At 47.2% G+C, this 26,805-nt stretch overlaps 1 protein-coding gene and 1 long non-coding RNA gene across 6 annotated transcripts in view; one reads left to right on the top strand and one right to left on the bottom strand.

The window, feature by feature from the left end:
- AK9 (adenylate kinase 9) overlaps positions 1-26,805 on the top strand; it is a 218,116-nt gene that overhangs the window by 45,161 nt on the left and 146,150 nt on the right. For all 5 annotated transcript variants that reach the window (XM_053299533.1, XM_053299458.1, XM_053299383.1 and 2 more), the window contains 3 exons: positions 6,015-6,113; positions 6,559-6,698; positions 13,259-13,439. In XM_053299533.1, the coding sequence (XP_053155508.1) occupies positions 6,015-6,113; positions 6,559-6,698; positions 13,259-13,439 (420 nt within the window). The remainder of the gene's footprint in view (positions 1-6,014; positions 6,114-6,558; positions 6,699-13,258; positions 13,440-26,805) is intronic.
- On the bottom strand, positions 689-19,081 carry LOC128346711 (uncharacterized). Its single transcript, XR_008317157.1, has 4 exons — positions 19,011-19,081; positions 17,794-18,053; positions 4,642-4,770; positions 689-790 (listed from the first exon to the last, which is right to left on the bottom strand). It is a non-coding gene; the product is annotated as an uncharacterized LOC128346711 (long non-coding RNA).

Genomic DNA, 26,805 nt, shown 5'->3' with positions numbered 1-26,805 from the left:
CGTTGGATTTGAAGGACACATATTTTCATTTCAGCATACAGGAGAACCACAGAAAATACTTACGCTTCACAGTGGGCAAACAAATACATCAATACAATGTACTACCCTTCAGCCTGGCAACAGCCCCTAGGATGTTTACAAAATGTATGGCAGTGATCATAGCCTACCTTCGGACCCAGGGCCTCTCCATCTTTCCATAACTGGACGGCTGGCTGCAGACTGCAAAAACAAGACAACAGTTATTGTCACAAGCACAGTGTGTAACAAATCTATTGAGTGACTTAGGGGTTCAGATCAATTGGGAAAAGTCACATCTAGAGCCTGCCAAGTGTCTTCAGTACGTTGGGGCAGTGCTGGACATGGAAAAACAGAGCTCATCTCTGAGAGGACAAGTTCGAAAGGATAGTCCAGATGGTGGAGACATTTCATACAAGACCACAACAACAGGTGAAAGCAATTCAGGTGCTAATGGGCCTAATGGCTTCCTGTATGCCAAAGGTACGTTACGTGAAACTACTGTTAAGGAAAATGCAGTTGTGGTACATGATGGAATTCCGCCCCAATATTGATCCACAAAACAAGATATTCTGGAAGACTCCGAGGAGGAGTTGGAGGAGGGGACGGAGCTGACAGCACAGGAGGGAGGGCAAGGACCAGAAGTTGCAAAGGAGAGTGGGTCTGACGCATGGGGAGTCAAAGATGAGTTGGACCCGGGTGAGGCAGCTCTTGTGGAGGAGGTGCAACCAGTCTCAGCTGTGGAGAGGCGTCGGTCCAAGAGTTAAGCGTTCAGCTGTGGAGAGACGTCGGACAGCAAGAGTTAAGGAGCTGCATGTGTAGAACAACAGGCAAAGCTGCTGACTCAGGAACTCTTAATTAACAGCACTGGGGGTCAGCCTATTTAAGATGACTGTACCACATCTTCCCTGCTGATAGCAACATCAATTTCCTGTGAGCTAATCAGCTGTGTTTATGTATTGCCTTGACCGTGTTTGGACCCTGGACTGTGTTGATCTTGCCCGTGGATTTCGCTTTGGACTCTGATTGGATTGACTCGGACTGGCCCTGGTTTGGAGAATTCCTTCCTGTAAGACTTTGCTGTTATACTTCTGCCTGCCTGTTTTACGCTCCATCTGGCTAGCTTGACAGATTTGCGACAATGCCATTCAAGACACCGGTTCCCCCCAGTGACCTTAACAACAGATGCCTCCATGTTGGGCTGGGGGGGTGGGACATCTGTCAGATTTAAGTATACAGGGCCTTGGCTCAGGAAAGGCTGTTAGATATAAACTTTTTAGAGCTCTTTGTGGCTTACAGGGCGCTGAAGTCATTCCTAAGAGCCATTACAAACCAAATAGTGCAAATACAGATGGACAACACCACTGCAATTAAATATATAAACAACCAAGGCGGGACTGTGTCACAAACACTATGCCAGCTCAGCCTACAGGTGTGGAATTGGTGCATTGAACAAATGATAGACATCGTAGCCATCCACATAAGATGCGAAGACAACATATTGGCAGATACGTTGAGCAGATCACAGATACTGTTACAACAACACAAATGGGAAATGAACCCATGTCTACTGATAGAACTATTTTTATTTATTTATTTATTTTGTTTTTGCATTTATATACCTCCTTTCGTTAAAAAGATAACCCCAAGGCGGTTTACAAAAGTTAAAAACATACAATAAAAAGACAATAAAAACATCATGTTAAAAGTATAAAAACATATAAAAACAGGCATAAAAACAATACAACAAATAAAAACACAGAGAAGCCGCAGTAGAAAATGATCATGTAAAAGCCTGGGTAAAAAGCCAAGTCTTTAAAAGCTTTCTAAAAGCCGTGATGGAGTCCGAGGAACGAATGGCCACTGGGAGAGCATTCCAGAGTCTGGGGGCAGCAACAGAGAAGGCCCTGTCCCGAGTGCACGACAGCCGGGCCTCCCTCATTGTCGGCACCTGGAGCAGGGCCCCCTCAGATGTCCTCGTCAAGCGGGCAGCAACCCTTGTGAGCAGGCGGTCCCTCAAATACCCCGGGCCCAAACTGTTTAGGGCTTTAAAGGTCAAAACCAGCACCTTGAATTGGACCCGGAAACGAACTGGCAGCCAGTGCAGCTCTTTCAAAATGGGGGTGATATGTTCCCAACGGGCAGCTCCGGATAAAACCCTCACTGCCGCGTTTTGCACTAGCTGCAGTTTCCGGATATTCTTCAAGGGCAGCCCCACGTAGAGCGCGTTACAGTAATCCAGCCGCGACGTGACTAAGGCGTGGGTAACCGTGGCCAGATCTGCCTTCTAGAGAAAGGGACGCAGCTGGCGCACCAGCCGAAGCCGTGCAAAGGCACCCCTGGCCACCGCCTCCACCTGAGCTTCCAAAAGCAGAGCCGGATCCAGTAGTACCCCCAAGCTGCGTACTTGCTCCTTCAAGGGGAGTGCAACCCCATCCAGAACCGGTAAAATCTCCTCATCCCGATTGGCTCTCCTACTGACCAACAGTACCTCCGTCTTATCCGGATTCAATTTCAGTTTGTTAGCCCACATCCAACCCATCACGGCCTCCAGCCCCCGATTAAGGACATCCACCGCCTCTCTAGGATCAGATGACAAGGAGAGATAGAGCTGAGTGTCATCCGCATATTGCTGACAACTCAGTCCAAATCTCCGGATGACCTCTCCCAGCAGCTTCATGTAGATGTTAAACAGCATAGGGGACAAGACTGATCCCTGCGGGACCCCACAGGCCAACGGCCACGGGGCCGAGCAGTAGTCCCCCAGCACCACCTTCTGAACCCTCCCCTCAAGAAAGGACCGAAACCATTGCAACGCAGTGCCTCCGATTCCCATACTCGAGAGGCGGCCCAGAAGGATACCATGGTCAATGGTATCGAACGCCGCCGAGAGGTCCAGCAGAACCAACAGGGACACACTCCCCCTGTCTAGTTCCCGGCGTAAGTCATCCACTAGAGCGACCAAGGCAGTCTCAGTCCCATACCCGGGGCGGAAGCCAGATTGAAAAGGGTCCAGATAATCCGTATCATCCAAGACCCTCTGCAGCTGGGACGCCACCACACGCTCCATCACCTTGCCCAAGAAGGGGAGGTTAGACACAGGTCTATAGTTGTCCAGGTTGGAGGGATCAAGGGAGGGCTTTTTTAATAGAGGTCTTACCACCGCCTCCTTAAGGCACGATGGCATCCTGCCCTCCCTTAATGAAGCATTAACAATCACCTCCAGCCATCTGCCTGTCCCCTCCCTGGCAGCTTTTATTAGCCATGAAGGGCAAGGGTCAAGAGCGCACGAAGTCGCCCGCACACTGCCCAGGATCTTGTCCACATCCTCAGGCCGCACCAACCAAAAAGAATCCAACACAACGAGACCAGATGGTACCAAAGGCACGTCTGCCAGAACTGCCAAAACTCTGGAGTCCAGGTCAGCACGGATGCAAGCGACTTTATCTGCAAAGCGACAGGCAAACCGATCACAAAGAGCTGTAGATGGCTCCTCCCCCATTGTCTGGGAGGATGTGTGGAGCAAGGTTTTCACCACACGAAACAGCTCTGTTTGTCTACACTGAGCAGACGCAATGGAGGTGGAGAAAAAGCATTTCTTCGCCGCCCCCACCGCCACGGAGTAGTCCCTAAAATGGACTCTAGCCCATGTTCGGTCGGATTCGTGACGACTCTTCCTCCAGCGTCACTCCAGCCGTCGTCCGAGTTGCTTCATCGCCCTAAGCTCCGAGGAAAACCAAGGAGCCGAACGGGCTCCACCAAGCCGGAGAGACCACCTCCGAGACCACCCCCGCCAGCTCAGGTAGGGAGACTGAAGTGCAGCGGGGTGGTCGGTACACCAGCAGAATCCCCAGCCTATCTCGGAGGCCCACCCTCAAGGACAAACACTCAAAATTCTGAGATTGCCTGACCAGGCACCTGGAAACGGGGAGAGTCTCTCGAAAGATGACTGCAACGCCTCCTCCCCGACCCTCGAGGCGGGGCTGCTGCACGATCTGGAAACCTGGAGGACAAAGCTGAGAGAGACCAACCCCGCCCAGCGCATCCAACCAGGTCTCCGTCACGCATACCAGGTCAGCACGCTCATCCACAATCAGATCATGGATAAGAGATGTTTTTGCGTTAACTGACATGGCATTCAGCAGCAGCACCCTAATCCTCGAAGGAGTGTTCCCAGAGCTCCCTAGGGTCAGAGGGTTGGGAGAAGGGCCGGAAAAAGGAACAGGCCTCAATTGCCTGGACCGATTTCCCCTGTAACGGCCTGCCGAACTCCCACCACCATACCTCCCTCTGCCCGCTACCCGTGATATTGCTGCCCCCTCTCCAGACCCACTTTTTTGCTCTCCCAGGCACATCTCCCCAGACTAACCCACCACGGCTTCTTGGCTTAATAAAAAACCAGGACCAGACTTGCGTGATCTCCTGCTAGCTTCTTAATTGTGGGAAGACAGATCTTCAGGGCAGAAGGAAAAGGTCTTCAGGGCCCCAGGCAGCTCGCCCCATGGCTGAGAGCCACAAGGACGAGAGCTCTTGTGCTCTCGCCCTTCGGCTCATGCCAAGAGGCTCACGCCCCTGGCTCAGCCTGAGCTTCAAAGCAGCAGAGTCAGCCCCATAGATTGTACACACCTGAAGAAAGGTGGGGCAGAAGCAAAAACACAGTCACTGCCAGCCCAAGATGTTCCCTCTTCCCTTCTTCAGGCCCTGGCTCAGCCTGAGCTTCAAAGCAGCAGAGTCAGCCCCATAGATTGTACACACCTGAAGAAAGGTGGGGCAGAAGCAAAAACACAGTCACTGCCAGCCCAAGATGTTCCCTCTTCCCTTCACTATTCACACTCTGGTGGATCTCTTTGCTACACAAGAAAACAAGAAATGCAGACAATATTGCTAAAGGACGGGACTGGGGTAATGTTCAAAGGGCGATGCTTTCCAGTACCAATGGACTCAAGAGTATATTTTATTTGTACCCACTGTATCCATTGCTGAACAGAGTGGTTGCCAAGATGCTACAGGAGAAGACTAAGGGCATTCTAATAACCCCCTGGTGGCCAAGACAGCCATGGTTTCCGCAGCTACTCAAACCATCTGGCCGGAACCACAGCAAACTCCCTCAGCGTCCTGACCAAATAAGTCAGGAGAAGGGGAAACTGCTGCATCCAATCTACAGACACTGAAACTCACGGTGTGGAGGATATGTTACTAAGGAAGATCCTACTTAATAACAGGAAAGCTTCAATCAGAAAGATGGATTGAAGCCAAATGGAAGAGATTTTGTGAACATGCTAAAATAAAACACTTTAAGCCCCAAAAGCAATGTTAAGGCAAGTACTGCTTTACCTCACATCTCTAAAAACAAATGGACTGGCAAATGTGTCAATTAAAGTGTATTTGGCTATAATTTCAGCATACCATAATGGCTGGGATGGGAAAACTGTTTTCTCCCACTCAAAATGCAAGAAATTCATGAAGGGAATAAATAATATGTATCTTCCAGTGCAACAGTCTGTGGACAAATGGAGTCTGTCGCTGGTGCTCTGCACATTGATGGAAAAGCCTTTCAAACCAATGGCATCCACTTCCTTGAGATTAGTAACATGAAAACAATTTTCCTAGTGGCAATAACAAATGTAAAGCGAGTGAGTGAACTCCTTGCACTGCGCATGGACGAGCCATACACTAACAAAAAAGGTGGTAATGCATTTGGATCCAGAGTTCCATACAAAAACAAGTTTTGCCCAAAGTGGTCTGCACAGGCACAGAACCCATTATTTATTAATGTCATTGGATCACTACCAGATCTGTTACAGGTAAGCAACCTGGTTTTTTTAGGAATCCAGATTACAGCTAGTGTCTTTTATTAGACCAGTTTTTTACATCAATTGGTTATTTTGCAGCACTGAAGTAAATTTCCAAATTCCTGTGGTTTTTATATTTCATAGCACACAAATGATATTAACTAAATGTTTAACGGCAGCTTATTCTAACTTCTGTTCTTTGTTTAGTCAGTAATAATCCGTCTTCAGTCCATGGGCATACGAAATGGAGCCCTTATCACCAGATTACAAAGTGCAGAGGAAGAAATGTTTGATGGAGTAGAAAATGTAAGCCCAGTATTCAAATGTATTATAACTGTCTGCAGTATGTGATCATGTAAGAGGAGTTTTGGTATTACTGATACAGATGCAATGAATTAGTTTTTCACAATTAGCAGATCCAAACACACAACTGTGTGGATGATGCAGTTGATCCTGACTTGTCAGCTCAGCACTGTTTATTATCTCTTTCAAATTTCATTCCATTTATTTGCCTCCTGTCTAAAGCAAATGGCCCTATTAAAACTGTCAAAAAGTTCTCCTTGGCCTTTAATCAATCTTCTAACCCCTACCATCATCATATAATGCCATATGGAAAGCTACAACAATTTATGTTGTTAATATGTAAAGTCAGTGCAACAGTTTTTGAAGACATGTAAAAGTAAATGTTCTGGTCACATTTTAAAAATGTAACACAACTTACACATGCTTTTATTGTTGCTTTGGCAATCAGGATGAACTTTTTCGGATCATTGCATCCTATAAACTTGTAGCACCTAGATACAGATGGCGTCGCAGCAGATGGGGACGAGCATGTCCTGTGGCTTTAAAAGATGGTGAAATTGTAATGGGATCACCAGACTTAGCAGTCAGGTAGGCCGAAATCCAGTATTTGTTTGAAAGGTTTATATCCCATTATTTCCACCTCTCCAGCACACTGCTGCTTGGGGCAGCTTACAGTGAAACACAATAAAAGCAATAAATATTTATTATAAAAACAAAAACAAAAGCAGCAAACAAGATAAAATAGAAGTCAGGACTAAAAACTGATTAAAAATGAACAATCCAGTTGCAACCATTTTTTTAAAAGCTTCTTTTAAAAGGTTTCTTCATCGTGGCCTCCTACATATATGGGCTATGCACCTGTGCAGATACCTCATCAGAATCTAACAAGCTCGATTTTTCCTGCTTTGGGTGGGAACCCCGCCCCCAGCCACCATATGCGGCTGCGCCACTCCTTATCCCCTCAGTCTTTTTTTGTCCATGCTTCAGTTAATATCGTGGAGTCTTCAGCTTAGCAACAGCTTAGCCAGAAGTTTACGAAACAGGCTCACAGAAATAGGGTTTCTTGCTTGCGCGCAGCCCTGTGGGATCTGGCTCTCTGTTCTTCAGAAGGCTTGTCTTGGAAACAGTCATTGAGAATGGCTGCATCAATACCGTCGGACCATGCAGTGTCTGCTACTGTGGAGACCGAAGATCAGACCCCGGTACCGGTATCGATGCTCTTGAACGCTCGGCCTTTGATGGATTCGAGTGAAAGGGCACACTCAGAGGAGCTCCCTTTGTATCAGCCCCCTATGGTACTGAAGGCCTCCCTGAACTCATCGGGATCGGCATCGAAGGTTAAGAAGAAGAAACTTAAACTACATAGACAACTGCCAGCTGGTCAGCATCTGTCTCTGATTCCCCAAAAGCTGAAGATGTCCCAGTATCGGAAGCTCCAGCACCTAAGAAGACTAAGATGACCTCAGATCGTCCGGCGTAGAAATCATCGGTATTGAGACGCTCTAATTCACCTGTAGCAGCTGAGTCTTTCGAATTGGTCGTGACTGAGGAGCCGGCATATGCTTCATCTGAGGCAAGCGTCTTCCTGTCCTGCCAGACCTGTTGTCCCAGGAGCAGGGACAAGTGTTGCACCCAGACATTCGATTCCTCTACTTGACTTCATGGCTGGTTCTGGCAACTTCCTGTTGAGACTGCAGGAGGTGTTGGTAGCTGCTCAGAAACAATCCACGTGGAGGTCCTATGACCATAAATGGACTTGTTTCATGTCCTTTGCTGCCCTGCATGGGTTTGATGCCTTTAATCCTTCTGTATAGGATATTTGTAATTATCTCTTGTCATTGAAGGAGTCTGGTTTAAAGCTTTCATCCCTTAAGGTGTATTTGGCAGCCATTGTGGCCTGTTCCCCATCAGACTGGACTTCTTGGTTTAAATTTTCGGTTGTTAAAAGTTTTCTGAAGGGTTTGATACACATGTTTGCAGGAAAGACAACATCTGCTCCCAGGTAGACCCCATGGTGTGAGGTGCCTGTGGTGCCTGCCTGTGGGTGAGGTGCCTGTGGGTGCCTGCCTGTTTGCTTGTCCTGCTTGTCCTGCTTGTCCTGCTGCCCCCCTGTCTATTATCTGCCCCACAGGACTGGTTGCTGTGCTGAGGTGAGGCCTTGCAGGATTGGGGCCGGGGAGGAGGGTGACTTGGCAGTTTCCTGCATTCCAGCTGCCTAGAGTTGCCTGCTCAGGGCTATATAGGCTTCTGCCAGTGGCAGTGGGCCCGCCACTGGCAGGGTCGCTACCGAAGGGGAGACACCAAAGGGGTCGCCCTTTTGGGGGAGCCACTTTGGGGGACAGTGAGGGCGAGGGCCAGGTCTCTTGGCCTAGGCATTTGTATGGGGGGGGCATTTAATAGTGGAGCTTCTGTTTTAATTTGTCCTGGATGAGACATTCTTAGAATGTGTCTAGGCTTAACTGGAGATGGGGAGACGGGGGCGTGTCCGCTGACTGTGGGGCGGCCATTCCGGTCGTGGTGTGGAACAGAAGAAGGAACGTTGGCAGGTCAGCGGGCCGTTACAGGGGAAGGGGACTTGGAAATCTAATAGCTGTTTCCCCTTCCGGATGTACTGCCAGCTCTTTGACCTTGGGGAGCAGTGCTGATCATCCTTGGAACCTCACCTTGCTCCTCTGTAATGCCAGGTCAGTCCAGAACAAATCAGAAACCATCCATGATTTGATTCTGGATGAAGGTGCCGACCTGGTATGTATTACAGAGACCTGGCTGGGGGCCCAGTGTGGTCCCGGCTTCTTCCTCCAGGCTACTCTGTTGAGGAGCGGGTGAGGGACCGTGGGCGGGGAGGTGGAGTGGCTGTGGTCTATAAGAATAACCTTTCCCTTACCAGGATCCCTGTTAGAGTGTTGGACCATATCGAATGTGTGTACTTAAGTTTGGGGACCAGGGATAGAGTGGGACTTCTGTTGGTGTACTGATCGCCCCGCTGCTCAACAGCGTCCCTAACTGAGCTGACGGACTTGGTCTCGGACTTGGTATTGGAGTCCCCCAGGCTTGTGGTGCTGGGGGACTTCAGTGTTCACTTTGGGACCAATTTGTCTGGGGCGGCTCAGGAGTTCATAGCGGCCATGGCGACTATGGGCCTATCCCAAGTGGTCTCGGGGCTGATGCACATTGCTGGTCACACGCTTGATTTGGTCTTTCACTCTGATCAGGGTGGTGTTCCGTGGGTGGGGAATCCTGTGATTTCCCCATTGTCATGGACGGACCACCATCTTGTTAAGGTTGGACTCACAGTCACACCCCACCTTTGCAGGGGCGAGCGACCTATTAGGATGATCTGCCCAAGAAGGTTATTGGATCCAATAGGATTTCAAGAAGCCTTGGAGGGATTTAGTGTTGGCTCTGCTGGTGATCATGTTGATGCCCTGGTGGAAAATTGGAACAGCAAACTCACTGGGGCAGTAGACATGATTGCTTCTAAGCGTCCTCTCCGACCTGCTTCAAAACTGGCCCCTTGGTATACGGAAGAACTACGGGGGCTGAAGCGGCGAGGTAGACGACTGGAGCACAAGTGGAGAAAGACTCAGCTTGAATCCGACAGATTGCAACATAGAGCTCATTTGAAGACCTATGCTCAGGCGATACGTGCGGCAAAGAAGCGATTCTTTTCTGCCCGTATTGCATCCGCAAGTTTACGTCCGGCAGAATTGTTCAGGGTTGTGAGAGGGCTAGTGAGTGCCTCTCCTCCCTTGAATCAGAATCTGGAGCCATCGATTACCCGCTGTGATGTGTTTAATGAATTCTTTGTGGAAAAAATCTCTCGTATTTGGGCCAACTTAGACTCCGTCTCCACAGTTACCTCGGTGTCTGATGTGAAGGTGTCCAGTGACTCCTCTTGTGTGATTAGGTTGGATCGGTTCCAGTTTGTGACTCCTGAGGATGTGGACAAGCTGATTGGAATGGTGCAGCCTACCACCTGTTCTCTTGACCCTTGTCTGGCAGGGGAGTTGTTGTAGAAGGCCTGGCAGAGATTATAAATGCGTCTCTGAGGGAAGGTAGGATGCCTCCTTGTCTTAAGGAGGCAATTATTAGACTGCTTCTGAAGAAGCCTACCCTGGATCCCTCGGACTTGAACAACTACAGGCCTGTCTCCAACCTTCCATGGCTGGGCAAGGTAATTGAGAGGGTGGTGGCCTCCGAGCTCCAGACAGTCTTGGATGAAATTGATTATCTTGACCCATTTCAAACTGGCTTTAGGGCTGACTATGGGGTGGAGACTGCCTTGGTCAGCCTGATGGATGATCTCCAATTGGCATTTGACAGAGGAAGTGTGACTCTGTTGGTCCTTCTGGACCTCTCGGCAGCTTTCGATACAATCGACCAAAGTATCCTTCTGGAGCGTCTGAGGGGGTTGGGAGTTGGAGGCACTGCTTTGCAGTGGTTCCGCTCCTACCTCTCGGGCAGGTTCCAGATGGTTTCACTTGGAGACTGCTGTTTTTCAAAATCTGAACTTTTGTATGATGTTCCCCAGGACTCCATATTGTCTCCAATGTTGTTTAATATCTACATGAAACCGCTGGGAGAGATGATCAGGAGATTTGGTGCAGGGTACTACAAGTATGCTGATGAGACCCAAATCTATTTCTCCATGTCAGCATCATCGGGAGAGGGCATAACCTCCCTAAATGCCTGCCTGGAGTCGGTGATGGGCTGGATGAGGGATAACAAACTGAGACTGAATCAGGCTAAGACGGAGGTACTCATTGTGCAGGGTCGGAACCCGAGAGATGATTTTGATCTGCCTGTTCTGGATGGGGTCACACTTCCCCAGAAGGAACAGGTACGCAATCTAGGGGTGCTTCTGGATCTGAGCCTCTCCCTGGTGTCCCAGGTTGAGGCAGTGGCCAGAAGTGCCTTCTATCAGCTTTGGCTGATACCCCAGCTGCGTCCATTTCTTGAGGTGAATGAATTACCTCAAAACAGTGGTACATCTGCTGGTAACCTCCAGACTGGATTACTGTAATGTGCTTTCTGTTGGGCTGCCCTTGTACATAGTCCAGAAACTACAACTGGTCCAGAATGCGGCAGCCAGGCTGGTCTCTGGGTCATCTCGGAGAGACCATATAACTCCTGTATTGAAGGAGCTACACTGGCTGCCGATATGTTTCCGGGCAAAGTACAAGGTGCTGGTTATAACCTATAAAGCCCTAAACAGTTTGGGCCCTGGGTATTTAAGGGAACGCCTTCTTCATCATGAACCCCATCGCTCACTGAGATCTGCTGGAGAGGTCCATCTGCAGCTGCCACTGGCTCGTCTGGTGGCCACTCAGGTACGGGCCTTCTCCGCTGCTGCCCCGAGGCTTTGGAATACGCTTCCTAGTGAAATAAGAGCCTCCCCATCTCTGACAGCTTTTTAAAAGTCTTTTAAAACACATTTCTTCACCCAGGCTTTTAATTAATGTTGTTTTAATGGTTTTAATGCTGTTTTAAAATATTATTTTAAAATTTTTAAATTGTTGTAATGTGTGTGTCCCCGCCCCGCCCCCCCACCATTTCTGTCTTAACGAATGTTTTACTTTGTTTTTATTCTGGTGTAAACCGCCCAGAGACGTAAGTTTTGGGCGGTATAAAAATGTTTTAATAAATAAATAAATAAATAAATAATGTTCCCAGACGATCCGGTCATGTCGCCAGCCTGGGACTTGTCCATGGTGTTGGCTGGTCTTTTGCGGCCACCCTTTGAGCCTTTGGCTTCTACTGACCCATGTCTCTTGACCTGGAAGGTTTCCTTTTTGGTGGCCATTACCTCTGCCAGGAGGGTAAGTGAGGTGAGGGCCCTGAGGTCTGACCAACCGTACCTGTAGTTCCATAAAGACAAGGTTGTATTCAGGACAGTTGTCAAGTTCCTACCAAAGATAGTGTCCATGTTTCACCACTCATCCCCACTCACTTTGCCTGTGTTCTTTCCAAATCCTTCATCTGATGCAGAGAGAAAGCTACACCATTTAGACGTTCGAAGGGCCTTGTCCTTCTGTGTTCAGAGATGTGCTGAGTGGAGGAAGTCTCCCTCCTGGTTTGTACTATACGATGGGCCACGTAAAGGGCTCCAAGTCTCAGTCCAATCCATGTCCAGGTGGATCGTCTCCACTATTGAACTGTGTTATAAATTGGCCCGTAAGCAGTTGCCTGCTACTGTGAAGGCACACTCTGTTAGGTCCGTGGCAGCCTCTGTGGCCTTTGATCGTGCAGTCCCATTGGACACTATATGTGAGGCAGCTACGTGGGCTTCGCCCCATTAGTTTATTCAGTATTATGCTATTGATGTTAGAGCAAGAAATGATGCTGTATTTGGCAGGAGTGTCCTGCAATCTATTTTCAGTTTAATTTGCTTGTTCTGAAATAAATCTTTCTGGCAGATTACATGTTGCCTCTGTTTCTTCTCTCCTCCTTGGGTACTTGCTTGTTATGTGCCCATATGTGTAGAAGACAGAGACCAAGTCGAAGAACTACAGTTTACTCACCTGTAACATTGGTTCTTCTAGATGTCATCTGTCCTTCTACACACTCTACTGTCCTCCCCGCAGGGTTTGCTGAAGCTGGACTATGTGACTGAGGGGACGAGGAGTGGCGTAGCCACATATAGCGGCTGGGGGCAGGGTTCCCACCCAAAGCAGGAGAAATTGAGCTTGTTAGATTCTGACAAGGTCTCTGCGCAGGTGCATAGCCCATATGTGTAGAAGTACATATGACCACTAGAAGAACCAATGTTACAGGTGAGTAACCTGTGGTTTCCAAATTATTTTTAAAATTAATCAGGGAGACAGATGAAGCACCTCTGGGAGGGTATTCCAATGCTGGAAGCCACTTCTGAGAAGGCCCTGTCTCTGGTCCCTGCCAATCAGATCTGCTTCAGTGGTAAGGCTAAAATCAGGGCCTGAGATGATGATCTAAGGGCCCTGGCAGAATCATATGGGTGAATGCAATCTGACAGTTACCCCAGTCCCAAGCCATGTAGGACTTTGAAAGTCAATAGCAGCACTTTAAATCTGACCCAAAAGCAAATTGGCACAGGATACCAATGTTGTATGTGTGCCTTGATGGGAGTTTTACTATTCTAAACTTATTGCATGGTTTTCTTTCCTTTTTAGCTTCTTAGGTAAGATGTACATTCTTTCAACAGAGGAAGCACTAAAAGCATTTATGCTGAATCCTCGGCCCTACCTACTACCACCCATGCCCCTTCCACCTTGTAAAGTTATAGTAGTTGGATGTCAATTATCTGGTAAATCAGCCCTCTGTAAACTGATTGCAAGCCATTATACAGGAAAGGTGAGTATACAGTAATATTTATAATTTAATAACAAGAATTCATACTTTATAATATATTATTTTAATAAAAGTAAGAATCATAGGCAATTAGGCATGTAATAGGTGTGGCTATTCCAGTGGTGGTGGTGAATAGAAGAAGTTACATTGGCAGGTCAGCAGGCTGTTGCAGGGGAAGGGAAATCAGAAACTTAATAGCTTTTTCCCCTTCCAGCTGCCCTGCCAGCTCTTTGACCTTGGGGAGCAGTGCCAACAAGCCACAGAACCTTGCCTTGTCCCTTTGTAATGCCAGGTCAGTCCAAAATAAATCTGAAATAATCCATGATTTGATCAGGGCTGAAGGGGCTGACCTGGTGTGTATCACAGAGACTTGGTTGCGGGAGGCTGGGGGCCCAGCTTCTCCCTCCAGGGTACTCTGTAGAGGAGCAGGTAAGGGAGTGGGGGCAGGGAGGTGGAGTAGCTGTGGTCTTTAAGGATAATCTTTCCCTTACCAGGATCCCTATCAGAGTGTCTGATCATATTGAATGTGTGTATTTACGTTTGGGGACCAGGGATAGACTGGGACTTCTGTTGGTGTATCGATCACCCCACTGCCCAACTGATTCCCTAACTGAGCTCGCGGACTTGGTCTCGGGTCTGGCATTGGAGTCCCCCAGGCTTATGGTGCTGGGGGACTTCAATATCCACTTCAGGACCGGGTTGTCTGGTGCAGCTCAGGAGTTCATAGCAGCCATGGCAACTATGGGCCTATCCCAAGTGGTCTCTGGACTGACACATGTTGCTGGTCATACTCTTGATCTGATCTTTCATTCTGTTCAGGGTGGTGTTCCATGGGTGGGGACTCCTGTGATCTCCCCATTGTCATGGGCGGACCACCATCTGGTTAAGGTTGGACTCACAGTTGCATCCCACCTTTGCAGGGGTGAGGGACCTATTAGAATGGTCCGTCCAAAAAGGTTATTGGATCCAATAGGATTCCAAGAAGCCTTGGAAGGATTTAATGTTGGCCGTGCTGGCAATCCGGTTGATGCCCTGGTGGAGAATTGGAATAATCAGCTCACCAGGGCAGTAGACATGATAGCTCCTAAGCATCCTCTCCGACCCGCTTCAAAAATGGCTCCTTGGTGTACGGAAGATCTGCAGGAGCTGAAGTGGCAAGGTAGACAACTGGAGCGCAAGTGGAGGAAGACTTGACTCGAATCCGACAGATTGCAACATAGAGCACATTTAAAGATCTATGCTCTGGCTATATGTGCAGCAAAGAAGTGTTTCTTTTCTGCCTGTATTGCTTCCGCAGGCTCTCGTCCAGCGGAGCTATTCATGGTTGTGAGGGGGCTAGTAGGGCCCCCTACTCCCCTGAATCCAAATTTGGAACCATCAGTCGCCCGCTGTGATGCTTTTAATGAGTTTTTTTTGTGGACAAAGTCTCTTGTATTCGGGTCGATCTAGATCTAGACTCTACAGTTATCGCAGTGTCAGATGCAGAGGTATCCAGCAACTCCTCTTGTGTGGTTAGACTGGATCAATTTCAGTTTGTGACTCCTGAGGATGTGGACAAGCTGTTTGGAATGTTTGCTTGATCCTTGCCCAACGTGGCTTATACTATCTGGCAAGGGGGTTGTTGTGGAGAGCCTGGTGGCAATTATAAATACCTCTCTGAGGGAGGGCAGGATGTCTCCTTGTTTAAAGGAGGCAATTATTAGATCTATTCTTAAGAAGCCTGCCTTGGATCCCTCGGAGTTTACAGGCCTGTCTCCAATCTCCCATGGTTGGGCAAGGTGATTGAGAGGGTGGTGGCCTCCCAGCTCCAGACAGTCTTGGAGGAAACTGATTATCTAGACCCATTTCAAACTAGTTTTCGGATGGGCTATTGGGTGGAGACTGCCTTGGTCGGCCTGATGGATGATCTCCAATTGGGACTTGACAGAAGAAGTGTGACTCTGTTGGTCCTTATAGATCTCTCAGCGGCTTTCAATACTATCGACTGTAGTATCCTTCTGGAACGTCTGAGGGAGTTGGGGGTGGGAGGCACTGCTTTGCAGTGGTTCTGCTCCTACCTTTCTGGCAGATCCCAGATGGTGTCACTTGGAGACTGTTGCTCTTCAAAATCTGAGCTTTTATATGGGGTCCCTGAGGGCTCCATATTGTGTCTAATGCTTTTTAATATCTATATGAAACTGTTGGGAGAGATCATCTGGAGATTTGGTGCTGGGTGTTATCAGTATGCTAATGACACCCAAATCTATTTCTCCATGTCAACATCATCAGGAGAAGGCATATCCTCTCTGAATGCCTGTTTGGAAGCAGTAACGGGCTGGATAAGGGATAACAAACTGAGACTGAATCCAGACAAGACGGAGGTACTTATTGTGTGGGGTCGTCACTCGGGAAGCTATATTGATCTACCTGTTCTAGATGGGGTCACACTTCCTCAGAAGGAACAGGTAGGCAGTCTGGGAGTGCTTCTGGATCCACACCTTTCCCTGGTTCCCCAGGTTGAGGCAGTGGCCAGTAGCGCTTTCTGTCAGCTTCGGTTGATATGCCAGCTGCATCCGTTTCTTGAGGTTCATGATCTCAAAACAGTAGTACACTTGCTGGTAACCTCCAGACTTGATTACTGCAATGTGCTCTATGTTGGGCTGCCTTTGTACGTAGTCTAGAAACTACAATTAGTACAAAATGCGGAACCAGGTTGGTCTCCGGGTCATCTTGAAGAGACCATATTACTCCTATATTACAGGAGTTGCACTGGCTGCCAATAAGTTTCCGGGCAAAATACAAAGTGCTGGTTATAACCTATAAAGCCCTAAACAGCTTAGGCCCACGGTACTTAAGAGAGCATCTTCTTCTGCATGATCCCCATCGTCCACTGCGTACATCAGGGGAGGCTCGTCTGTGGCTACCTTCATGTCGTCTGGTGGCCACCCAGGGACGGGCTTTCTCTGTTGTTGCCCCGAGACTTTGGAACGTGCTTCCCATGGGAATAAGAGTCTCCCCATCTCTAGTGGCTTTTTAAAAGTGTCTAAAGACTTTTAGCTTTTTAACTTTGTAACTTTTTAAATTGTGGATTCTTTATTGATTTGTTTTAAACTGTTTTTAGAATTTAATTGATTTTAATGTTTGTTTTGCTTTGATTGTGAACCGCCCTGAGACCTTGGGTTGGGGCGGTATACAAATGTGTTAAATAAATAAATAAACATTAGCTTTGCTGACAGGGAGCCCCAGACAATGCACCTTTCTACAAGTTATTCTAGTAAGAACTAATCTGCCAATTTACTTTTCACTGTCCTTCCAACTGGACTAAATATGGTCTAGATCGGTTGGGCAGGTTGCAAGTTAGTCCACTTGCACCTCAAACGCTCATGTGTCCACCATCTTGAATTGGGTGGATGACATAATCACAAACAAATTATGCGATCTGGATAGTGATTCCACTACAATCATTAACTATGGATTCTGTGCCTGCGTAGATCAACTTTGGGTAGAACTTGTTAGCTCCTCAAGACGCCTTCAACCGCCTCCTGCACGTGCCTTGCAGTATCTTATAGTGGTGGTTAGGCATCCTCCTTTCAGTTTTTTCCTGACTGCCTAAGCAATCACATCTTCAGTTCACTAGAGCTGCTCAGAATTAATCAATAAAATCTACTTAATGGCTAGAAATCAGAACGGACAATGACTACTCTTCCCTTTACTCTCGGAATTTTAGCAGTTTTAAAGATAAAACGGATTTTGACCTCAGAATGGCAAAATGGTATAAGAGACACTCATAGATTTAAACTTGTTTACTGAAGGATTTATTGGCTCGGCCCTGGACTGGATTTAAATACTCTTTTGTATAAACTTCTGTAATACCTCCCATGAGTTTACAAGTTCCTAGGGAGAAGACCACCTTTAAAAGGTGCAAAAACTGCAAGGAGAAACTCCCTTCAACTGACGGGCACCAACTTTGTTTATGGTGCCGGGGGTGGGGGGATAGTGTGGCAACCTGCCCAATTTGCTCAGCTTTCTCTAAGCAGACGTTAAAGAACCGGGCAGCCCGATATAAGGTCACCTTGATGGAAGACACACTTTGCCCAGGAAAATCAAGGTCTGCCTTGCAATCAGCACTGAGAACTGCAATATCAACGCAGTCTAAACTCTTGGCATTGGGACTGGCAGCCTCGACCTCAAGGGACGAGACATCCTTTAAGAAGCTGACTGCTGTGCAGACCAGCCCAAAAAGAAAGGGCAAGCCGTCAATGGAGGCACCACCATCTAAAAAACATAAGACTCACAAGAAGAAGCATCGTAGCCAAATCTCAGATAAAATCCCCTCTCCTACGGAGTTGCAAGAAAGCAGGAGCCCACCAGTGTCTACCTTGGATCAACATTGAACTGAGTCACATCATCAGGCAGTATCGCTCTCTCCAGCCCCGACTCCACAACAGCCTCCTTCGACGCTTCACTCGATATTGACGTCCTCGATATCAAGGCCGGGTGGGCAGACATTGCAGCCCTATCAGCATAGAGCCTCCTTCTCATCGACACTAGAGATGACATCGATGTCGAAGGCTCAGCTTACTATACCATTGTCGGCATCAAAACCATTGTCGGCATCGAAGATCAGCAGGCACCCGTCTGAAAAGAGTAAGAAAACATCAGTCACCCTCAACACTGATCACGATACCATGCAAGACCTCCAACACAGCACCGAGCATGACATTGGCCATGATAATCAACACGGTGTCGGAGCAGCGGTAGTGATGGATTTAAGCACTACTCTGGCACCAGACATTGTGCAGCTATTACAGTCTGGAGAAAGCACCCCATCGACCCCATCAGGTTTCTTCAGCCATGGGCTGGATGCCGAGGATGATGAATCCGACGAACATCTCTCAATACCAAAAACACCTTTGGTATCGGGCACAACTCTATATAAGACCACCTCAGTATTGGGGCTATTACCAAATAGGGGGTGAGGTGATACCATAATCGTGTCTACTGGTCAGTACTCTTCATTTAAACAATGGCAAAGACAAAGGAAACAATTGACGCAGACAGGAACACAAGTTTCACCGGACAAGCAGGACTTCAGGGATACATCTATACAGACACTGACACTGCAAGAACCAAGGTCACAAATTAGAACAGTCTCTATTCAGGCAAGTTTCCCTCCCTTGCCATCGGCACCTACTCGAATGGTACAGCACTCGACAACCCAAACCTTATGAGTAGCAGACAACGAAAGGAGGGACGCAAGGAATCTGCCAACTTTTTTGGCTGACAGCACAATGGACACACATGCTACTACGAATCAACCTACTGAAGAGCAGATATTTCTCTGACGAGGCTGAAAGTTACATCTCAGATTCCTCAGGAGAAGAAGAAGAATCCAAGGAGCATGTTCCAGAACCAAGTCAAGATGTGTCAACAGCACCATCAGTTTAACAAAGGAAAAGTTTAAATCCTATCATCAACAAATAGTGGAAATGGTTGAAGTGCTTGGCCTAGACCTCAAGCAGAAGACAACTGAATTAGATGACCTGGTGTATAACTTTATGAAGAGGACTGCAGGACTGCAGCCAGTGTACTTACCGATGCTACCGGTCAAGGCTGCAAAATCAGCTTGGGAGGTTGTTCTGACCTCCACACCGACATCGAAGCTGTTGGAGACTCTCTATAGGATACAGGAAGAAGACAATGAATATCTTATGAAACATCCAACACCAAACTCACTGGTCATAGATTGTGCATCTTTGTTCAGAGGTGGAAGACGCCATATGACTCCATCCAGTAAAGAGAGTCGTAAGCTGGATGTCCTTGGCAGAAGAACCTATTCAACTGCATGCCTTTCTATTAAAATTGCAAATTACATTGCTTGTTTATCTAAATACACACACTCGTTGCGGGAGAGTCTTTTTAAAGAACATGCTACCCTGACTCCAGCTGAATTTCAGAAGAAATTCAAGAACACCTTCATCAGGATGACAACAGCAACACGTCAACAGCTAGCTAATTCAAAACATTTAGCTGAATCAGAATCTCACACCTTAACGTCAGCAGTAATGATGAGAAGACATGCATGGCTGCATTCAACCACCTTGCAGCAAGATATGCAAGAGTGTATAGGAGAGCTTCATTTTGATAGGAAGGGTCTGTTTTCTGAGGAAACAGATGCCACAATGGAGCAGTGGAAAAAGTCAAAGAATACAGCAAAGTCTTTCATGGCTCAAAGATACACGGGTTCTAGGTACCAACCTTACCAAAGGAGGCAGTACACTTACCGCCAGAGTGAGCAAAAGGATTATAGGAGGCTGTATCAACAGTTTAACCGCAAGACATACACTCCTAAAAATAGACCAAGTCAGCAGAACTGCAACAGTGTCATTCAACAAGCCAAGCAGTATCTTTGACTGCAATCAGAGCCCATCTGCACCCAAAGACAAAACGATAACGACCATCTGCGCAAGGAAAAACATCACCTTGACACCAGCCAGAGTCACCATCAAACTGGCAAGTCATGCACAAGCATGGCACAGTATAACATCAGATCAATGGGTACTAAGGATAGTCATGACAGGATATGCAATAGAATTCGTGACTCTGCCAGAGTTTACAGGGATAAGATACACTCCCGAAACTCTGACTCTGAAGGAAGAGGTCAAGGAGTTGTTGAGGAAACAGGCGATCATGCCAGTGCAGTGGTCTCACAGTCAAGCAGGATTTTACTCCCGTTACTTTCAGATCCCAAAGCGGGATGGGGGCATATGCCCTATAATGGACTTACATTGGTTGAACCTATATATCGATGTGCAGAAGTTCCGCATGATAACACTGCAAACAATCCTCCCACTTCTACACGAAGAAAGTTGGATTGCAGTGCTGGATTTGAAGGACGCATACTTCCACATCAGGATACAGGACAACCATAGAAAGTTCCTACATTTCAGAGTAGGCACAGAAATATACCAGTACAATGTGCTTCCTTTTGGCCTAGTGATGGCCCCAAAAATCTTCACGAAGATTATGGCAGTCATCATAGCCTACCTTCGAATACAGGGCCTCTCCATTAGGCTTGTGCATTTCAATTTGGGTACAAAACGTTTTGTGCCCGAAAATGGCAATTTCAGAGGTTTTGTAACCAAAACAAAATCAAGAATTAAAAAACAGATATTTTTGTTTCCAAATCAAAATGACTATGTTTCAGTCAGAATGCTTTGTTCTTCAGAAAAGCATTGCAATTGAAATTGACTTCTCTGACTCTCTCCAGTCCAGCTGAGGCACTGAGTGATTACCAGAAGATAAGATATGCAAAAAGCTGTTGAGCATGAATGGTTTAGTTAAGTATGTGTTATATTCAGTGTGATTGAAATGCAAACTGACCTTGCAAAGGGATTTGGAAGGCAGCATTTTGAGACAGAAATACCCAAATATCTTTGGGAGCTCAATGCGATTCCAAAGCTCTTGCTAAAAGCCATTGTATAAATTGTGTGGAGAAGCTTTTCGAGAAGCTGGTTAGGAAAGTTCTGAAATTACACAGGTTTTTCTTTCCAAAGGTTTAGAAAGAATCTCTTGACTTGTTCAGGGGTCTTTTGAAGAGCTATTTTGTTTTCTTCTGATTTTTATGAGTTATAGTGGTGTCTAAGTTCTGCTGCCAAAGTTGAGCAGTCTAATGTAATTTAGGCCACAATGTAATTTGGTGGGACATGATGTCTGGTGGTTCACAACTTTTGCCATTGCAGGGACAAGTCATCCACATGGCACTACAGGAGACAAAAGGAGGGGAGTGGGGAATACCCCTGTCAATCTATTGACATCCCCAGGAATCTGAGTTGCTTCTCTCTTTCTTGTAACCATGATCCATGGTTTTGCACTTTCTTAAATGCAGTGAGGATAAATCTCAACAATTCTGAACAGTAGGCTGATTTGTTTGGGCTACGGCTCACTCCACTTCAGTTAAATGAACATTTGAAGCTGTTCCATAGTACCAAGGCAGTTCATTGGTCTATCTTGCTATCTCAAATGACCTGTGGTCACTCCATGGGGAGGGAGCATTTTTATTGAAAGATTGATTGAATCCACAAATGGGTTGTGCTGCTGTGCTAGTGCCACAGAGACAGGCTCCCACCTGCTGCAAAATTCTCAACTGTGCCAAAAAATTAAGTGTCGTTGTTGTTCATCATTCTCTTCACTCTTTCAACTTGTTTATGTGGGGCTTCAGGGGCAAAACAGTGGGTTGGGTGGCAGTGCCCCAAGGGTGGTGCACCCAGATTCCAAATAGGGCAAAGGGCTGAATTCTTAGGAATTTTTGAGGTGTATGCGTCTTTCAGATTTTTCCCCATAGGGAATAATGGAGGTTTCGGCAGCCCCATAACTCCACCTGGTGGGCACTGGGATGGCCCAAAGCGAGTGGTGGTGTAGTGCACAGAGGGTGCCAACCCCCCCCCCCCCCCAGATTGCTAACCCATTGGGGGTACTGGGCTTTGTTGTTTCTGTGATGTTGAGTTTAGATTCTCTGGTAGCAAATGAGATTTTTAATGAAAAACCATGAATCCACTCTCATATACTACTAGAGAATCTACTCTCAGAACACCTCTAGAACAACAAAACCCTGTACTTCATGGGTTGGCACCCTATGTGCACTACACTGCCACTTGCTCTGGGACACCCCAGTGCCCCTCAAGTGGAGTTATGGGACTGCAGAAACCTCCATTATACCCTAGGAGGAAAATCTGAAAGACGCGTAACTTCATTAATTCTTTTAAAAATCAGCCCATTGCCAAATTCCTCTGAAAAAACATTGTGTTAGCCTCCTTGTACCAACTGGGCACTACCACCAACCATACTCCACTCTGGTCCACCCCTCCCCCCCCCACCGCGTGAAGCTATACTTTTCCTGAAACCTCCATCATACCCTATGGGGGAAATCTGAAAGATGCGCAAACTTCAAAAATTCACCAAAAATCAGCAGTTTGCTCAATTCCTTTGAATTTTTTTGGTAGCTTCCACTCATTGGGCACTATAATCCCCACCCACTCTTTTGACCATGTGAACCATTTTTTAAATCTGAATTAATTCAGATTAATTCAGATACAAAACAAAACTGGGGTTATTCGGAAGGCTTAATTTCGGACAAAATACATAATGGGGTTGATTCGGATTTGGTACAAATCGAAACAGAAAAAATACAAAACATGAAACCCTACTCTCCGTCTTCCCATTACTGGATGATTGGCTCATCACTGCAAAGACAAAGATGCAATTAGCCTCCCACATCCAGGTTGTGACATCGCTGTTACACAACTTGGGAGTGCAAATCAATTGGAAAAAGTCACATCTGCAACCCACCAAGTGGCTACAATACATTGGAGCACTACTAGATATGGACGACCAAAAGGCCTACTTACCAGAGGACAGGATAAAACACATCCAGATTATAGTGAGAGTTTTCCAGGATGCACTGCTACAGACAGCCAGGACAGTGCAAGTACTCTTGGGCTTGATGGCTTCGTGCACATCCACAGTTTGCTATGCAAAACTGAGAATGAGAAGACTACAGATGTGGTATTTGTCAGAACTTCATTCCAGTATAGATCCTCAGGGGAAACTCCAGCATCTACCAGAGAAGGTATTGGTCTCACTACAATGGTGGACCAACAGCAGGAATCTCCAAGAGGGAATGTCATTCAAGACTCTGGTGCCCACACTGACTCTTACAACGGATACCTCCTTGCAAGGCTGGGGAGCTCATCTGTCAGATCTAAGAATGCAGGGCCGCTGGTCGGCTCAAGAAAGACAGTTGCACATAAATTTCCTAGAGCTACTGGCCACCTTAAAGGCTCTGAAGTCATTTCAGAACATCATCAGGGACCAGGTGATCCAGCTTCAGATGGACAATACCACCACTATTGCTTACGTAAACAACCAGGGAGGCACTATATTGAAACCAGTGTGTCAACTCAGTCTGTAGATGTGGAATTGGTGCATAGTGAGGAACAATCACATGATGGCCATCCACATAAGAGGAGAAGACAACTCAATAGCAGATGCATTGAGCAGGAGCCCAGTACTCCAGCAGCACGAATGGGAACTGAATCCCCTACTTATGGAAGACCTGTTCACCTCCAAGTCAACACCAGTGGTTGACTTGTTTGCAACCGCCCAGAACAGGAAATGCAAACAGGAAATACAAACTGCTCAAGGATGGGTCTGGGAGAACGATCCAAGGGCAATGCATTCCAATTTCAATGGACTCAGAGTACATTCTACTTGTACCCACCGTTTCCTCTACTGAACAAGTGCTGCAGGACAAGACCAGAGGAATTTTAATAATTCCCTGGTGGCCAAGACAACTGTGGTTCCCGCAGCTACTCAAACTTTCTGGCCGGAACCACAAGAGACTTCCACAGCAGCTGGACCAGATATCTCAAGGAAAAGGCCAACTGCTGCATCCAAACCTTGCCATATTGAATCTGACAGCATGGAGAATAAGTTACTGAGGTATATTTTGCTTATTAACAGAAAAAGATCAACCAGAAGGAGCTATCGGGCCAAATGGAAGAGATTTTGCACCTATGCGGAATTAAGGCACTTCACACCCGAGGACGCAACATTAAAGGAAGTGCTGCTATATCTTTATATCTATATATAAATCAAGCGAACTCGCTAATGTCTCTATCAAGGTACATATGGCAACCATCTTGGCTCGCCACAGTGGTTGGGATGGAAAAAGGGTCTTCACCCACCCTAGCTGTAAAGAATTCATGAGAGGAATAAATAATTTGTACCCGCCAATTGATCATCCAATGAACAAGTGGAGCCTGTCTCTTGCACTTACTACTTCAGTGGAAAGACCTTTTGAGTCAATGGCTATGGCCTCTTTAAAGTTGGTGGCATTAAAGACATTATTTCTCGTGGCCATAACATCTGCAAAATTCCTGAGTGAGCTTCTAGCTCTACGCATAGACAAGCCATATATGAAATTTTACCCAGACAAGGTAGTGATGCGCTTGGATCCAGAATTCAGACCAAAAATAGTTTCTGATTTCCATTTGAACAATGATGTAGTCCTACCAACTTTTTTCAGGGATCCATCCTTGCCTTTGGAGAATGCTATGCATTCTCTTGACGTTCGTAGAGCCATTTTGTTCTATTTTAAAAGGACACAAAAGATAAGAAGGACTAAACATCTTTTTGTCTGTGTAAGTGGCCATCAGAAAGGCCAAAACCCATCACACCAGAGACTATCATACTAGTTAGTAGAAGTCATAAGGATGGCTTATGATCTGCAGAAGGTCGTCCCTCCAGGGTCTATAAAGGCCCATTCAACCAGGGCATACACAACATCTGCTACACATTTATCTGGAATTAAATTCAAAGACATCTGTATGGCTGTTTCCTGGACCTCTGACCAGACTTTTGTCAAGCATTATGCTTTGTACATTTGCTCTGTGGTGGTGGCTAAGTTTGAATGGGCAGTGCTAAAGAGAGTGCTACAATAGTTTGCGGCTCCCACCTCCTCTAGGGAAGCTCATAATTCACCCATAGTTTATGACAGTCATGGAATCACTATCCAGACAAACAGATTGCTTACCTGTAACAGATGATCTGGTAGTGATTCCACGACATTCATAAAACCCACCCAGCCATCCCCACTGCAGAGCCCAAGCTAAGTTCAATGCAATGCTAAGATACAATACGTAGAGGGAGACTGCTAGCTGGCCAACAAGAAACTGAAAGGAGGATGCCTAACTGCTGCTATAAGGTACTGCAAGGCACGTGCAGGAGGCGGTTAAAGGCGTCTCGAGGAGCTAACAAGTTCTATCAAAAGTTGATCTGCCCAGGTGCAGAACCCATAATTTATGAATGTTGTGGAATCACTACCAGATCATCTGTTACAGGTAAGCAACCTGTTTTGGGATATGTCCTATGTGACCCTACAGCTGTACCAAATTTGGTTCCAACCAGTTCCCACTAGTACCTCAAATATCCACGTCTGCCATCTTGAATCAAGGTGGATTACATCATTACAAACTATGCCCTTGAGCCATCCCTATATGTCCTTACACCAGTAGCAAATTTAGTTCAAATCAGTTAGGCGATCCACAAGTTAGTCTTCTTGCACCTCAACTGTTCATGCATCCGCCATCTTGGATTGGAGTGGATGACATTGTTACAAACTACACCATTGTAGTGTCCCTGTGTGTCACTCACTACAATTGTGAGGCACAGTTCATGTGTCCACTCAAATGTTCACGCATCCACCATCTTGAATTAAGGTGGATATTATCACAAACTATGCCCTTGAGGCATCCCTATGTGTCCCTACAGCTGTAGCAAATTTGGTTCGTATTGGTCCAGGCATTGTGAGGTTGATGGCGGGGGGACACAGATACACAGAATGCCAGCTGATCTCATAAACCTACAGGAAAGTAGGCTAAAATGTATCAGGCTAGTTAGTGGAAAGCTTCTTCCAGAGGAGATAGTATTGGGAAACATCTTACTGATCTTACTAAACACCTTACTAATCTCTTCTGGAATGTATTTAAGGCCAGTGTGGTGGTGCAGTGAAATGCAGCAGCATGTCTGAGAAAGGCGGGAAGAAACGTTAGTATCTCTAGGAATTAGTATAAAGGAATAACCAGAGCTGGCATCTTGAGTGGTTCAGGTTGGGCTCAGACCCACATCTGCTCTGAGGTTTGGAGGAAACCAAGTTGCTGAAGGACTCGGCAGTGGTGGCAGCTCCTCCCTTTCCAGTCTCAGAGGATAGGGATGTGCACGGTCCAGAGCAGTCCGGACCGGCACCGAAGGGGAGCCTTCCTTTTAGGGCAGGGAGGGCTTGCTTACTCCTCCCGCCTCTTTGCCCCCGCCAGAGGCCGTATTTAACAGAGTAACGGGGTTGCTGGAAACCAGCCGCCCCCGCCGGCCCCCCCGCCCCACCCTGCCGCAAGCAGATTAGGGGAAGTACTACTGCCGCCGCTGTCACCCGCCCACCAGCCCTCCCTCCCAGCCGCCCGCCCGCCCGCCCACCCGAGTCCTCACCAGATGGCTGCTTTAAACAGAGAGGAGCTCGCGAACAGAGCTCCTCTCGCTTTGAAGTCCTGCAGGCGATTGAAGGAGGCAGGCTTTGCGCGCACATGCGCGCGCCGCAAAGCACACCGATCGCCGGAGGCCCGGTCTACCCGCCGGGAAAAGGCCGGGTAGACCGGGCCTCCGATCGCCGGCGGGTAGACCGGGCCTCCGGCGATCGGAGGCCCGGTCTACCCAGCCTTTTCCCGGTGGGTAGACCGGGCCTCCAGCGATTGGCGTGCTTTGTGGTGCGTGCATGCCCGCGCGCAAAGCCTGCCTCCTTCAGTCGCCTGCAGGACTTCAAAGCGAGAGGAGCTCTGTT

Source organism: Hemicordylus capensis, chromosome 1, assembly GCF_027244095.1.
Source record: "Hemicordylus capensis ecotype Gifberg chromosome 1, rHemCap1.1.pri, whole genome shotgun sequence".
In the NCBI taxonomy this organism is placed as follows: Eukaryota; Metazoa; Chordata; class Lepidosauria; order Squamata; family Cordylidae; genus Hemicordylus; species Hemicordylus capensis.
The sequence above is the reverse complement of the archived record's forward strand: the minus strand, read 5'-3'. Positions and strand labels throughout refer to the sequence as shown.